This window comes from Ahaetulla prasina, chromosome 4, assembly GCF_028640845.1.
Source record: "Ahaetulla prasina isolate Xishuangbanna chromosome 4, ASM2864084v1, whole genome shotgun sequence".
NCBI classification, from domain to species: domain Eukaryota; kingdom Metazoa; phylum Chordata; class Lepidosauria; order Squamata; family Colubridae; genus Ahaetulla; species Ahaetulla prasina.
This window is the reverse complement of record NC_080542.1, coordinates 4,889,324-4,906,287: the sequence shown is the minus strand read 5'-3', so window position 1 is coordinate 4,906,287 and position 16,964 is coordinate 4,889,324. Positions and strand designations below refer to the sequence as shown.

Genomic DNA, 16,964 nt, shown 5'->3' with positions numbered 1-16,964 from the left:
TCAGCACCGCGCGGCCCATTGCGAGCTGTTCTGGGTTTGTGCTATGACACACACCATGGGGAACAGGGTGTGGGTTTTTTCCCCCCGCTTTGGAGAACGGGAACTCATGCAGGGTCCCAGCCTGGCGCTCCTTCGGGAACGGCACCTCGGCATCTCGCAGAACGAGAGGACTACGGTTCTTCATTTTTTTTTAAATTTTTTTATTTTATAGAATTATTGGCCAAGTGTGATTGGACACACAAGGAATTTGTCTTGGTGCATATGCTCTCAGTGTACATAAAAGAAAAGATACGTTCATCAAGGTACAACATTTACAACACAATTGATGGTCAATATATCAATATAAATCATAAGGATTGCCAGCAACAAGTTATAGTCATACAGTCATAAGTGGAAAGAGGTTGGTGATGAGAAGATTAATAGTAGTGCAGATTCAGTAAATAGTCTGACAGTGTTGAGGGAATTATTTGTTTAGCAGAGTGATGGCCTTCGGGAAAAAACTGTTCTTGTGTCTAGTTGTTCTGGTGTGCAGTGCTCTATAGCGTCGTTTTGAGGGTAGGAGTTGAAACAGTTTATGTCCAGGATGCAAGGGATCTGCAAATATTTTCACGGCCCTCTTCTTGATTCGTGCAGTATACAGGTCCTCAATGGAAGGCAGGTTGGTAGCAATTATTTTTTCTGCAGTTCTAATTATCCTCTGAAGTCTGTGTTTTTCTTGTTGGGTTGCAGAACCGAACCAGACAGTTATAGAGGTGCAAATGACAGACTCAATAATTCCTCTGTAGAACTGGATCAGCAGCTCCTTGGGCAGTTTGAGCTTACTGAGTTGGCACAGAAAGAACATTCTTTGTTGTCCTTTTTTAATGATGTTCTTGATGTTAGCTGTCCATTTGAGATCTTGCGATATGATAGAACCCAGAAATTTGAAGGTTTCTACTGTTGATACTGTGTTGTCAAGTATTGTGAGAGGTGGAAGTATGGAAGGGTTTCTCCTAAAGTCTACCACCATTTCTACGGTTTTGAGTGTGTTCGGTTCCAGATTGTTTTGGTTGCACCACATTTACTCCAGATTTACTTTTTTAATTCTGAGGGGAGGTCAGCAAAGTCTCTTGGCCTCCCAGCCTGACTCACATACACAAACACACACACACACAAATTGTAGGTGTTCTCCTTGCCCCCCCCCAAACCCTCTCCCTCCATTCTTATGGCAAATGCTGAGCTCAAAGCATTCAGGGAAATCTTAACCGGTTCGGACTGACCAGATTACATCCCTTGAAATCTTTTTTTTTTTTTTTTTTATTCAAAAAGTTTTACAAAATTTCTTTCCCCCTCCTCCCCTCAGGTTACAACCCCTCCCCGACTTCCCGGAACGAACACAAGGTATAGTTAAAGATAAAACAAACATATGCTAAAAAATTTTCGTCCCAACTTAATTATACCCCTACAATCATCAGTTCCTAACTTCCCCCCAAAGCAATCAAACATAATACATCATAATCATTCAAAAACAGTCTGATAACTCTTGGTACATCCCTTGAAATCTTAACCGGGTTCAGACTGACCAGGTTACATCCCTTGACATTGTAACCAGGTTAAGACTGACCACGTTACGTCCCTTAAAATCTTAACCGGGGGTCAGACTGACCATGTTACATCCCTTGAAATCTTAACCGGGTTCAGACTGACCACGTTACATCCCTTGAAATCTTAACCGGGTTCAGACTGACCATGTTACGTCCCTTAAAATCTTAACCGGGTTCGGACTGACCATGTTATGTCCCTTAAAATCTTAACCGGGTTCGGACTGACCATGTAAAAAGGCTTTTTAAAAAAAGGCTCTAGGAGTTGTAAACCTAATCTTACGTAGCTTCTTCTCCAGAAACACTACACTGCTAACCAGAGCTTATAAAACATTTGCTAGACCAATTCTTGAATACAGCTCGTCTGTCTGGAACCCGCACCTCATTTCGGACATCAGTACAATTGAACGTGTCCAGAAATATTTTACAAGAAGAGTTCTCCACTCCTCTGAATACAACAAAATACCTTATGCCACCAGACTTGAAATCCTAGGCTTAGAAAACTTAGAACTCCGCCGCCTTCGACAGGACCTGAGTTTAACTCATAGAATCATCTATTCCAATGTCCTTCCTGTCGAAGACTACTTCAGCCTCAATTGCAACAATACAAGAGCAAACAATAGATTTAAACTTAATGTTAACCGCTTCAGTCTTGATTGCAGAAAATATGACTTCTGTAACAGAGTTGTTAATGCCTGGAATGCACTACCTGACTCTGTGGTCTCTTCCCAAAATCCCCAAAGCTTCAACCAAAAACTGTCTACTGTTGACCTCACCCCATTCCTAAGAGGACCATAAGGGGCGTGCATAAGAGCACAAACGTGCCTACCGTTCCTGTCCTATTGTTTCCTTTCATTATATCCAATTATATCTTGAGTCTCCAAAGACCTATGCATTGAGGAGCTGTATACTGCACGAATCAAGAAGAGGGCTGTGAAAATATTTACAGATCCCTCACATCCAGGACATTAACTGTTTCAACTCCTACCCTCAAAACGACGCTATAGAGCACTGCACACCAGAACAACTAGACACAAGGACAGTTTTTTCCCAAAGGCCATCACTCTGCTAAACAAATAATTCCCTCAACACTGTCAAACTATTTACTGAATCTGCACTACTACTATAGTTCCCATCACCAATCTCTTTCCACTTATGACTGTATGACTGTAACTTTGTTGCTGGCAGTCCTTATGATTTAAATTGAAATATTGACCATCAATTGTGTTGTAAGTGTTGTACCTTGATGAACGTATCTTTTCTTTTATGTACACTGGGAGCATATGCACCAAGACAAATTCCTTGTGTGTCCAATCACACTTGGCCAATAAAAAATTCTATTCTATTCTATTCTATTCTATTCTATTCCATTCCATTCCATTCCATTCCATTTCATATTTCTATTCTATTCTATTCTATTCTATTCTATTCTATTCTATTCCATTCCATTCCATTCCATATTTTCTTTTCATTTCTATTCTATTCTATTCTATTCTATTCCACTTCACTCCATATTCTATTCTATTCTATTCTATTCTATTCTATTCCATTTCATATTTCTATTCTATTCTATTCTATTCTATTCTATTCTATTCTATTCTATTCTATTCTATTCTATTCCATTTCATATTTCTATTCTATTCTATTCTATTCTATTTATTCTATTCCATTCTATTCCATTCCATTCCATATTTTCTTTTCATTTCTATTCTATTCTATTCTATTCATTCTATTCTATTCTATTCCATTCCATTCCATATTTTATTTTCTATTCTATTCTATTCTATTCTATTCTATTCCACTTCACTCCATATTTTCTATTCTATTCTATTCTATTCTATTCTATTCTATTCATATAGTTATGACATACTTATGCTTAGATATATGCTTAGATATTATATAGTTATTTTCATGCTTATGCTTATATCTACTGTTGTGACAAAAGAAAGAAAGAAAGAAAATGTTATATCCCTTGAAATCGTTACACGCTGCTGTCCAGATCGGAAAACACATCTGTAAACAATTTTTAATGTTGGTGGTGGTTGTTTTTTTGCTGCGGTGGGAACATCCTGGATTTGACCTGACTCAAATCCCCCGTGGCAGCCGATAAACCCCCCCCACCCTCCAAATCCCCATGTAATAAATCAAAAGACCGGCAGCTGACTCAGCACCCCAAGGGCTCACAAAGTGCAGGTGCCAAGTTGGGAATGCCAGCTGGCCTCCCACGCGTTCCCGTCCCGTGGCCGGAGCTGGAGAAGAAGGTTATACGGGGCAGAAGGCCCGGAAAGGCCCCGTGGCCTGCCAGGAAAACAGGGGCCACGTCCATCTCTCGGTGCCCGGTTCAGAGAGGCTGCCCCCCCCACCTCCCATCACCACCACCCCCTGCCCGGACCTCTGGCCGGAGTTGGCATCAGTGGGAATACCAGGCTGAGTTCATCCTTCCAAATGGTTGGCTCACCAGTTCTATTTTCCTTGGCTTTCCTTTCCTTTTGTCTGTTTTCCTTTCCTTTTCTCTGTTCTCTTTTCTTTTCCTTTCCTTCTTTCCTTTCCTTTGTTTTTTCTTCCTTCCTTCCTTCCTTTCCTTCCCTGTCTCCCTCCCTCCCTTCTACTTTTCTTTCTTCTTCCCTCGTTCCATCCTCTTTTCTTCCTTTCCTCTTTTCCTTTCTTCTTTTCCATTTTCCTTTCCTTTATTTTTCTTCCTTTCTTTCCTTCCTCCTCCCATCTTCTTTCTTTCTTCTTCTTCCTTGTTCCTTCCTCTTTTCTTCCTTTCCTCTTTTCTTTCCTCTTTTCATTTTCCTTTCCTTTCCTTTGTTTTTCTTCTTTCCTTCTTTCCTTCTTTCCTTCCTTCCTTTCTTCTTCTTTCTTTCTTCTTCTTCCTTGTTCCTCCTCTTTTCTTCCTTCCTTTCCTTTGTTTTTCTTCTTTTCCATTTTCTTTCCTTCTTTCCTTTCCTTTGTTTTTTCTTCCTTCCTTCCTTTCTTTCCTTCCTTCCCTCCCTTCTTTCCTTTCTTTCTTCTTCCCTTGTTCCTTCCTCTTTTCTTCCTTTCCTCTTTTCCCTTTTCCTCTCCTCTTTTCCCTTTTCCTTTCGTTCTTTCCTTTCCTTTGTTTTTCTTCCTTTCTTTCCTTCTTTCCTTCCCTCCCTCCCTCCCTTCCATCCCCAATCCTCTTTCTGGCCTCTGGGTTTCAGTGCTCAAGTTTTCTTAATGAGGAAATGGGAGAAAGGAAAGAAGGAAGGAAGGAACAAAGGAAGAATGGAAGGAGGGAGGATGGGGAGGAGGGAGGGAGGAAAGAAGGAAGGAAAGAACAAAGGAAGAAGGGAGGGAGGGAGGGAGAGAAGGAAGGAAGGAAGGAAGGAAGGAAGGAAGGAAGGAAGGAAGGAAGGAAGGAAATATTCTCAGTCAGCAATTAAGCTCTTTAATGCAGTGAAGTCATGGGTGGACTTAACTCCCGGAATCTCTTGAAATCCACTCGTCTTAAAACGGGTGGATTTCTTAAAACTCTTAATGCTACATCCCTCTAAATCACAAATTGTTCCCAAGCAGGCAATTGTCTTCTAAACCTGCAGGATCACACTTCCCATCATCCACACAGCCAGTCGGCCTCTTCACTTCTCTTTGCGACGAGATCTTCCCACTACCTGCCCGTCCTGCCATCTAATTTTCTCCTTATTTTTCTCCTTCTTCCCTTTTAGGTGCTGCCATGTCTGAAGGGGCCGATTCCCAGCCGGTGGCTTTGGGGGCGTCTCGGGTCGAACTCCGGGTTTCCTGCTGGAGCCTGTCGGAGAGAGAAGCTAACATTAAACCGGATCCGTGCCTGGTTATCCAACTGCTCAGCGATGGACAGTGGAACGAGGTATACGGCTTTAAAAAAAAAAAATATCGGGGCATTGATAACATTCCCGTCGGTCAATTGCAAAAGGTCACATTCTTTGATTCCACACGTAGAAGATAATCCTCGGCTTACAACCGTTCCTTTAGCGACCGCTCGAAGTTTCGACGCCGCTGAATAACAGGACTTTTCTCACATTTAACAACCCAAAATGGGGCAGAACTCACCAGCTTTTTACCTAGCGGCAGCAACTTTGGGCTCAATGGCGGTCGTAAGTCGAGGGCTACCTGTATCCAGGCTACCTGTGTCGGCCTTTGCTCACACGCGTGCTTCACACATATGCCCGGCTTAAAAAAACGCAGCTTAATAGGACAGCGTAGCATCGGAGCCACACTACCGGTTTGCCCGAACCGGCTGAATCCCAGCCCTGCCTGTATCTCACCCATGTTTGATGGACAACTAAAGAAAAATAAGTTTTGCTTTTATTTACCGCTCCTCTAAAACAGGCTGCCTGGGGAATTCTGGGAGTCAAAGTCCGCCGGTTTTAAACTTGCTAAGGTTGAGAAAAAAACACGGTTTTGCAGGCATCAAATTATTTATTTTTTAAAAAAAAACAACAACAACAACCCAGTAAATGCGATATTCAGCTTTAAAGGCACGGCCGAATCGAAGCTCTCGCATTGGCTAAAAACATTTTCCAGCCTTTCTCCCACGCTGGAAGCCCTCTGGGATTACTGGCACCCAACCTCTCCTTCCCTCCTTCCCAGGTGGGGCGCTCGGAAGTCCTGCACGGCTCCCAGAACCCCGTTTTCGCTCACGTCTTTGCCCTGGATTACTTCTTTGAGGAGATGCAGAATTTGAAATTTGAGGTCTTTGATGCCAACGGAGAAAGTGAACCCGACCTGGGCTGTGAATCTGGGATGCTGATGGGCAGCATCGAATGCTCCCTGGGGCAGGTAGGAGGGGAAGGGAATCTGCCTCCCACTCCCCCGCCCCTCTCTCTCTTATGTCTGTCTGTCTGTATCATCTATCTATCTTTTATTTATTTATTATCTATCTTTCTATCTATCATCCACTTATGTATCATCCATCTATCAATTATCTATTATCTATATATCAATCATTCTATCATCTATCTTTTTATCTATCTATCTTTATTATCTGTTTATCTATCTATATTATTTAGATCTATCTAGATCTATCATCTATCTACTGTATCTATCTATCATCTATCATCTATTTATATATCCATCTTATCTATCTATCTATCTATCGATCGATCGATCGATCGATCTATCTATCTATACCTTGTCTTTTATTTATGTATTATCTATCTTTCTATCATCTACTTATGTATCATCCATCTATCAATTATCATCTATATATCAATCATTCTATCTGTCTTTTATCTATGTCTATCTTTATTATCTGTTTATCTGTTTATCTATATATTATCTATCTATCTAGCTATTTAGCTATCTAGCTATCTATCATCTATCTACCGTATCTATCAACTATCTATGATCGATCTATCTGTCTGTCTGTCTGTCTGTCTGTCTATCTATCTATCTATCTATCTATCTATCTATCTATCTATCTATCTATCTATCTATCTATAATCTACAATAGATATCTATTATCTATCTATCAATCTTCTGTGTATCTATGTATCCATCTATATATATCTATGTCTCTATATCTATAATCTATTATCTATCTATCTATCTATCTATCTATCTATCTATCTATCTATCTATCTATCTATCTATCTATCTATCTATCTACCTACCTACCTACCTACCTACCTACCTACCTACCTACCTACCTATCACCGTTTTCCTATCTTTCTAATCATCCCTCCCTCCCTCCATTCATCCATCCAAACACCAATTCTATCTTTTCACTTCCAGATTGTCTCCCAAACCAAAGTCACCAAGCAGCTGGTGTTGCCAAACGGAGAGATTTCGGAGAATTCAACCATCACGGTAGATAAATCCACGGGGCAGGGGCAGAAGAGAAATGGGAAATAATTTTAATTTTAGAGAAGACCAAGAAAAAACGAAGGATAATTCGGGGTGGGGGGGGAAAGATAGGGGACACAGCCTAATGCAGGGAACTGTAAGAGTGATGGAAGCTGCGTGATCTGATCAGAAACACAGTCTGGGTAGTCATGGGGTCTAGAACCATGGGCGAAAATTTATTTTAACTGAAAGCCAAGGTTGCATTGGGACCATAAGTCCCATAACAGCTAGGTGAAGCTGACCTCTTGGCCCCACCAGTGTCATCTTCTGGTGGTCAACATTTAGCTTTCTTTCCCCAGTATGCAGCTTGGCTTACTTACAAGAGTTGTCTATTCTGGATTTTTGGAAACGGGAGAGCCGATTCCTCTGGCAATTTTGCATGAGTTTACAACCTGCCTTTCTGGAGGTAGTTTGTATTGCCCTCGGTTGTCTTTTATCCGTACCTCGTGAGGTAGCCTGGCCTGTGTGCTTGACAGGAAAAATAGGGATTTGAACTGTTCCCTGACCTTCTCTAATGGCCGTCAGCCCCTGGTGTGCAGGAATTGAAGCCCCACAGATTTCAAATATACGGTGGGGGAGATGTGGGGTGCTTAGTTCAAATGAGTAATAATATCTCAGAATATATTAAGTTGTTTAGTAAAATCAAATATCCCTGAGAAAAGTTAACGAGAATACCAAAGCAAGATGAAATCATTAAGAAAATAATGAAATGGGCAGAAATGAATAAACTGACATCTGAAATTAGAGAACAGGAAGATAAACACTACTATAAGATGCGGGATTTTTTTGATCAGAGATATTGATAATGTAAGAATGGTTGAAACAAACAACATATAATGTAATCTCATTGGTTTGATTTAAGAAAAGGAAATGAATGATAGAAATATAATTAATGTAAAATCGAGTACAACTTATATAAGGCCAGGGAAGAAACATTCAGAGTTTAAACAAAAGATCAATTGATTAAAATATTTGGATGTATATTAGATTGGTAAACATAAAGTAAGATAAATTACATGTTATGAATATGGTGAAATTGCATAAAAGCAATTGTCTGTGTTTTGATTGAAGATGTTTTTTTGTCTGTCTGTCTAGAAAAATAAAAAGTTAAAAAAAGAAAAGAAAAGTTAACGAGAATACAAGTTATCTTCAACTAATAATAATAATAATAATAATAATATTTTAATTTGTATACCGCCCTTCTCCCGAAGGACTCAGGACGGTGAACAGGCAGATAAAATATACATACACACAATAATTAAAAAACATCCCTTAAAAAACTAATTTAAATGCCCAAAATATTAAAAAACGTACTTCCCCGTAAAATCACAGAATTTTAAAAACCCATCCAATAAAAATAAGAATCAGGCTAGTCCAGCCATACAGAATAAATAAGTTTTAAGTTAGCGGCGAAAGGTCCTAAGGTCAGGTAATTGTCGAAGTCCGAGGGGAAGTTCGTTCCACAGGGTCGGAGCCCCCACAGAGAAGGCCCTCCCCCTGGGGGCCGCCAGTCGACACTGTTTGGCTGACAGCACCCTGAGGAGTCCCTCTCTGGGAACGCATCGACGATGGGAGATAGAAGGTCCCGAGATAGCCCGGTCCTAAGCCATGGAGCGCTTTAAAGGTGGTAACCAATACCTTGAAGCGCACCCGAAAACAACAGGTAGCCAGTGCAGTCTGCGAGGATAGGTGTTATATGGGAGCCCGAGACGCCCTCAATAACCACAGAGCCGCATTCTGAACTAGCTGAAGTCTCCGGGTGCTCTTCAAGGGGAGCCCCATGTAGAGAGCATTGCATTAGTCCAGGCGAGAGGTAACGAGAGCATGAGTGACTGTGCATAAGGCATCCCAGTCCAGGAAGGGACGCAACTGGCGGATCAGGCGAACCTGGTAAAATGCTCTCCTGGAGACGGTCGCCAAATGGTCTTCAAAGGACAACCGACCATCCAGGAGCACGCCCAAGTTGCGTACCTTCTCCATCGGGGCCAATGATTCACCCCCGACAGACAGCCGCATCTGCAGCTGACTGTACCGAGGTGCCGGCATCCACAGCCACTCCGTCTTGGAGGGATTAAGTTTGAGCCTGTTCCTCCCCATCCAGACCCGTACGGCCTCCAGACACCGGGACAGCACTTCGACAGCTTCACTGGGGTGGCCCGGGGTGGAAAAGTACAGCTGGGTATTGTTATGTATTAACAGTTGTGCCTTTAAATATTTGAGCGGGAAATCAGCACGTTGCTGATTGGACGAAGCCTCCAGCAGAACTGTATAAAAGGAGAGGTTTTCCCCCAGCCTGTTGCTGGGTTCACCCTATATTAAAGAGCTGTTGTCACTACCCTGGTCTCCAGCCTCGTTACTTCCCGAACCTAACATTGGCGACGAAGGTGGGATTTCGAGGCTAAGGAGAACCAGAACCGAGCTGAAGCACGATAGTTCCGAACCCAGCAAACTCAGGGCAGAAACGCGGAAATGGCAAACACGCCACCCGCACCGTACAACCCGGTCAAGGAGAAATGGGAACGATATGACCCGCTTCAAAGCTTTCTAGAAGCCAACGAACTACAGGATCCGGATAACCGCAAAGCGGGCTTATTTCTTAAGCCATTGTGGGCGGAGGTCATCGAGATTGCGGAAGCCCTGGCAGAGCCAACGCCGATACAATCGGTATCGTGGCCGACTCTGCAGACTTTGCTGAAGAACCATTTCGCACCGACGCCGTCCAAATACGTGCAGCGGTTTGAATTCGGAGAACGAGACAGATGGAGGGCGAATCCATCGGTGACTACATGGCCGCTTTAAGAAGAGCGTCCCAAGGACTGCGGATACCGAGACTTAGACGAGGTGCTACTCGAGCAACTCATCCGAGGGGTCAAGGACATCCGTCGGCCACGGCTGCTAGCCAAGAGCAACCTGACACTAGCCACGCTCTGGGCGAAGCCAGAGCACACGAAATGTCTACTAAAGCAGCAGAGACCCTGCAAAAGCCTCTTCAATCCAAGGCGAGCCCAAAGCCAACGCCAGTACACCAGGAGGAGATTCAGTCCGAATCCGGCGGTGAGGCGAGGAGGAAGGGTCTGCCGGACCGAGAAACGCGACACTGAGGACCGTGACGAGTGCGGAAGCTGCGGAGGGCAGCATCAGCGCCAACGCTGCAGGTTTAAAGACGCAACATGCGCGGTGTGGGAAGAAAGGGCACTTAGCTCAGGTCTGCAGAGCGGCCCAACCTTCCCGCCGAAAATTCAAATCGGCCAATCAAAACGCGGAACCGGAAAGGCGGCCCGCGATTGGTTCAAACAAGAAAGGCGCGAAGTCTAACCAAACGACTGTCATTAAAGGCCGCTACCAACCAAAGTGGAAAGAAGATTTTCACAAAGCCCAAGATCGAGGGAGTACGGTGCAGGCTTGAAGTAGACACGGATCACCGATCACCATGATGTCCTGGGACACTCTGGCGAAGTCGCTGCCGTGCGTCGCGAAGCGCCACCTGCAAGCACAGCGGCTACGAGTGCACGACTACCAGGGGAATCGCATCCCTGTTCGAGGGACCACCTCGGTCCGAGTCGAGTATGGTCCACATAAAAAGACCCTGCCCATCACGATCGTCGAAGGAACTCTGCCCAGCCTGTTGGGACTAGACTGGTTTCGTGCCCTGGGCATGGGGTGACTGGCATCTACAAGTGACTGTAACCTGAAAGACATTCTCTTTAACGAGTTCAAGATGTCTTCAAGGACTGCCTGGGCAAGTACAAGGGACCCCTATTTCCTTCAACTTAGACCCCAGGTAGCCCCATTAGGCTTAAGGCGAGGAGAGTCCTTTGCCCTAAAACCAAAAATTGATAAGGAGCTGGACAAGCTCATAAATCAGGGATTTTGGTGCCAGTCGATCACGCAAGTGGGAGGCGCCAATCGTCACCCCCATAAAACCGGACGGGTCAATTAGAATTTGCGCTGACTACAAGGCGACGCTTAACAAAGCCTTACAGAAAAGCGCTTACCCGGTTCCGTGGTGCAACACTTATTGCACTCTTTGGGGCAAGGGCAAGTCTTTGCAAAGTTAGACTTGGCCCAAGCCTACCAACAACTGCCAGTAGCGCCCGCTGGCGAAGCCCAAGCGATTGTGACGCACAGGGGTGCCTTCAAGTGCACCCGATTGCAATTTGGGGCTAGTGTGGCACCAGGGCTGTTCCAAAACCTGATGGAACGACTACTGCAAGGGCTCCCAGGGGTAGTTCCCTACTTCGATGATGTCCTAATTTCAGGGGAAAACATGGAGGAATTGGGGGAGCGGTTAAGAAAGGTCTTGAGCATTTTCCGGACAGCCGGATTAAAAGTCAAGACAAACAAATGCCAGATCGGGGTCGAATCCGTCGATTTCTTGGGCTACCGGATAGACAAGAAAGGAATTCACCCTACTGAGAGCAAGGTTAAGGCAATTAGAAGGCTCCAGCGCCCAAAAACAAAGCAGAGCTGCAGGCATTCCTGGATTGGTTAATTTTACGCGGTCTTTTAAAGAACAAGGCAACGGTTGCGGAACGGCTGCATAGGCTCTTAGGAAAAAATACTGTTTGGTCGTGGGGAAAGTCAGAAAATAGGGCTTTAGAAGCAGTAAAGAACCTGCTCTCAAGTGATAGCCTGCTCATCCAATATCACGACTCATTACCCTAGTGCTGGTTTCATGTCCCCTTATGGGGTGGGGCTGTACTCAGCCATAGACTTCCAAACGGCACAGAAGCCCCTATAGCGTTCTACTCTAGAACGATGTCCTCCCAGAGAGGAACTACAGCCAATTAGACAAAGAAGCACTAGCCATTGTGTCAGGGGTCAAAAATTCCATGAGTATGTCTTTGGGCGGAATTTTGAAATCGTGACTGACCACAGACCGTTACTGGGATTACTGGCTGGCGACCGCCAACGCCTGTGGCACTTTCGCCACGCTTGACTCGATGGACTATATTTTAGCCGCTTACTCGCAAGCTGCAGCATCGACCGGAAAAGAAGTGGGGCATGCAGACGATTGAGCCGATGCCCACTGCCAGGGCGATCAAGACCCCACTCCGGGACACCCATCCTCCTTATTGACTCGTTGGACTCTGGCCCAGTCACATCAAAGGAAGTGGCTCGGCATCATACCGACATTGTGTTAAGGACTGTACTCGGTTGGGTACAGAGAGGGTGGCGCACCGGGTAACGGTTCAAAGAATTTGTTAAGAAACGATGAGCTCTCGGCTCAAGGGGTGCCTGTTATGGGGTGATCGTAATAATTCCTGTTAAGTTAAGGGGCAAGGTATTGGACCTCCTCCACGAGGTCACCCAGGCATCGTAAGGATGAAGGGTTAGCTAGAAGCTATGTATGGTGGCCACTCATGGACGCAGAGATTGCTGAGAGGGTAGGGAAATGCCAAGCTTGCCAAGAGTCCAGACCGCTACCCCAACAGCCCCAGTCAGAGAATGGGAAAAGCCCCAAGGGCCTTGGTCAAGAATCCACATTGACTTTGCTGGCCCCTTTCACGGCCAAACGTTCCTAGTGGTGGTGGGCGCATTTTCCAAATGGTTAGAGATCATACTTATGAAGTCCACCACAGCCGAAGCAGTAATCGCAACCCTGCGCCACCTATTCGCAACTCACGGGTTGCCGGACACTCTGGTGTCCGACAATGGGCCCCAATTCACGGCAGCCCAGTTTGAAGAGTACCTGGCAGAGGAAGGCATCCGACATGCCCTCTCTGCACCTTTCCACCCTGCGTCGAATGGCCTTGCAGAGCGCTCCGTCCGGAGCGCTAAGGAGGCATTGTCCAGGCTCAAGCCAGGTGACTGGCAAACAAAAATAGACTTTTCCTTAGCCGCCCAGCACAGAACCCCAAGCACAGCCACTGGAAAAAGCCCAGCTGAATTGCTAATGGGACGGAAACTCCGTGCCCACTTGACCGCTTGAACCCCATTACACACCGAGGGTTACAAGGGGAGCTAGAAAAGACAAGGAAATGAGCATAGGCGACCGGGTGTGGGCCCGAAACTATGGGGACGGCCCTAGTTGGCCGGACAAGTAACAAAGTAACAGGCCCAAAATCGCGTGGTAGAGCTACCAGACAACCGAGTGTGGCGGCGCCACATAGATCAGTTAAGGAAACGAATAACTGACCAAACCAAACCAACAGAGACAGGTAATGACCAATACCACTTTGAATCCACAGCTGACAATGACCCGGGGGAGGCGCAAGACTTAGCTGAGGTCCCAGAGTTCCAGCGACGCCATCAGGTCCCCGAGGGAAGCAGCAGGGAAAATTCCAAAATTAATCCAAGGCCGGATGGCCAAGAAAAAGAGTCGGCCAATAATCCAGAGCCCGATGGCCCAGAGAAAGAGCTGGGAGGAGAAAACAGCCCCTCCGACCAGCTCAAAACACCACCCAGAACTGAACCGCGCAGGTCAGAAAGAACTAGGAGACGCCCAGGTTATTTGCGTGACTACGTCGAAAAATAACATGTAAATAAATATGTAAATAGAGACCAAGTGTTTTCTGGGAGGGGAGGAGTGTTATGTATTAACAGTTGTGCCTTTAAATATTTGAGCGGGAAATCAGCACGTTGCTGATTGGACGAAGCCTCCAGCAGAACTGTATAAAAGGAGAGGTTTTCCCCCAGCCTGTTGCTGGGTTCACCCTATATTAAAGAGCTGTTGTCACTACCCTGGTCTCCAGCCTCGTTACTTCCCGAACCTAACAGGTATCATCAGCGTACAGTTGGTATCTCACCCCAAAGCCACTGATGATCTCACCCAGCGGCTTCATATAGATGTTGAACAGGAGGGGTGAGAGAATCGACCCCTGCGGCACCCCACACATGAGGCACCTTGGAGTCGATCTCTGCCCCCCTATCAACACCGTCTGCGTCCGATCAGAGAGGTAGGAGGAGAACCACCGATAAACGGTGCCTCCCACTCCCAACCCCTCCAACCGGCGCAGCAGGATACCATGGTCGATGGTATCAAAAGCCGCTGAGAGGTCTAATAGGACCAGGGCAGAGGAATAACCCCTATCCCTGGCCCTCCAGAGATCATCCACCAGTGCGACCAAAGCTGTCTCCGTACTGTATCCGGGCGGGAAGCCGGACTGGAACGGGTCTAGATAGACAGCTTCATCCAGGTACTGGGGTAGCTGACATGCCACCACACTCTCAACAATCTTCGCGTGGGCGAAGATTGGAGACTAACGTAGTTCCCTAAAACAGCTGGGTCCAGGAAGGCTTCTTGAGGAGGGGTCTCACCACTGCCTCTTTCAAGGCCGCGGAAAGACCCCTCCTCAAAGAAGCATTTGTAATCCCTGAGCCAGCCTCGCGTCACCTCCTGAGTAGCCAGTACTAACCAGGAGGACACGGATCCAGTAAACATGTGGTGGCTCAGCCTACCCAGCAACCTGTCCATGTCCTCGGAGTCACAGGATCAAAGTCATCCCAAACCACCTCAACAAGACGGGCCTCAGAACCTCGCCTGATCTACCCAATTTTGATCCAATCCGTCCCGAAGCTGAGCGATTTTGTCGTATAGATAACCGTTAAACTCCTCGGCACGCCTTGTAGGGGTCCTCCGCCCCTCCTGTTGAAGGAGAGGCGGGTCACCCGAAACAGGGCGGCCGGGCGGTTATCTGCCGACGCAATGAGGGAGGAAGCGTGGCAAGCCCTCATTGCCACTAGGTAGGTCCTACTATAGGACCTAACTAGTGTCCGTCAGCCTCAGAGCGGCTGGATCTCCAGGCACTCTCTAGGCGTCTTCTCCGGCGCTTCATCTCCCTCAGCTCCTCGGAGAACCAAGGAGCTGGTTGAGACCGACGCCGGGTCAGAGGCCGCAAAGGCACGACACGGTCCAAAGCTCCAGCCGCAGCCCGTTCCCAGGCCGCAACTAGCTCTTCAGTCGAGTCGTGGGCCAGGTGCTCGGGGAACGGCCCAAGCTCCGTCAGGAACCTCTCCGGGTCCATCAGGCGCCTGGGACGGAACCAGCGCATTGGTTCCGTCTCCCTGCGGTGGTGGGTAGCGGTCAGAAAGTCTAGACGAAGGAGAAAATGATCTGACCATGACAAAGGTTCAACAACTAAATCATTTAAAACCAGATCATTAGACCACTGGCCAGAGATAAAAATCAGATCTAGGGTACCTCCCCCGACGTGGGTTCCTTTTGCAACCATTTAAAGTGACCACAGAATTGGAAAAAAAAGGCTTACAATTGGTCCTCATACTTATGACCATTGCCACATCACATGGTCACAATTCGAACACTTGGCGATTGGCATGTACTTACGACGGGGTCATGCGATCGCCATTTACGGCGTCTTGACAAACAAAGTCAGTGAGGGGAAAAAGCCGGTCTCGCTTAACGACCGGGGGGGGGAGTCACTTAACAACCGCAATGATTTGCATGGCAAAATGGTCGCGAGTTCCAGTGTGACTCACTTAACAACTCCCTAAGGGAAATTCGGCTCTCCCAACTCTGGTCGTAAGTCGAGGGCGACCTGTATCGATTTGAAGAAAATGGCAGGCGGGTTAATTTGGCGGGGGGTTTTTTTTCCCCCCTCTTGAAATGAACTTTTGGGGTTATTTTTATTGGCAGATCGAAGCTGAAGAGGTCTCCCCGACCAATAAGTTTGTACAACTGGAATTTTGCGGTCAAGAACTGGATGACAAGGTAAGGAAAAGGAAAAAAACAAAGCAGAAAGCAGATCCTACAAAAATAACATCAAGGCTGGGATGTCACACAGGATTCTTTGGCTGGGAAGAATGCTGTGCAACCTAGAAAATGGGCGACATTTTAAATTCAAACATTGCCTCATGAATTATTGCTTTTTCAAACGAGGGAGAATAAAGTGGCAAGGTAACAAAATAATAGAGTTGAACGGGACCTTGGAGGTCTTCTAGTCCATCCCCCTGCTCAAGCAGGAAGCCCCATACTCTTTTCAGACAAATGGTTGTGCAATCTCGTCTTAAAAAGCTCCAGTGATGGAGCACTGAAAACATCTGGTGGCAGGTCGTTCCACTGGTGAATTGTTCTCAAACAAGTCAGGAAATTTCTCCTTAGTTCCAGGTTGCTTCTCTCCTTGATGAGTTTCCACCCGGTTGCTTCTTGTCCTGCTTTCGGGTGCTTTGGAAAATAAGTTGAACCCGTCTTCTATGGGGCAAATACCCCTCAGATATTGGAATACTGCTATCATGTCACTCCTGGTCCTCCTTTTTTTTTTGTTTGTTGAAAAAGTTTTAACAAATGAAAACGTTCCTTTTTTACTTTAGACCAGTGGTCACCAATCAGTGGTCCGTGGATCACTGGTAGTTCATGAGAAAATGTTGGTGGTCCCCAGAAAAATTATTTGCATTTTTATATTGCACTAAATACTATTTATATTTATATCCGAGGTCCTAGTCCAATCCCTCTGGTTCATGAGATCCTGTATCATTTCAGACAAATGGATGTCCAGTCTCTTCTTAAAAATTTCCAATAATGGAGCACCCACAACTTCTGGAGGCAAGGAGTTCCACTGGTTAATTGTTCTCACTGTC

General features: G+C 45.9%; 1 protein-coding gene across 1 annotated transcript in view; it reads left to right on the top strand.

Moving 5' to 3' along the window:
* The first annotated feature begins 3,914 nt into the window (after positions 1 to 3,914).
* Positions 3,915 to 16,964, top strand: part of CPNE6 (copine 6) — a 33,883-nt gene continuing 20,833 nt past the window's right edge. The window contains exons 1-5 of the mRNA XM_058181259.1: positions 3,915 to 4,028; positions 5,270 to 5,430; positions 6,174 to 6,362; positions 7,317 to 7,391; positions 16,024 to 16,098. Of these exons, the coding sequence (XP_058037242.1) occupies positions 5,278 to 5,430; positions 6,174 to 6,362; positions 7,317 to 7,391; positions 16,024 to 16,098 (492 nt within the window). The 5' untranslated portion in view covers positions 3,915 to 4,028; positions 5,270 to 5,277. The remainder of the gene's footprint in view (positions 4,029 to 5,269; positions 5,431 to 6,173; positions 6,363 to 7,316; positions 7,392 to 16,023; positions 16,099 to 16,964) is intronic.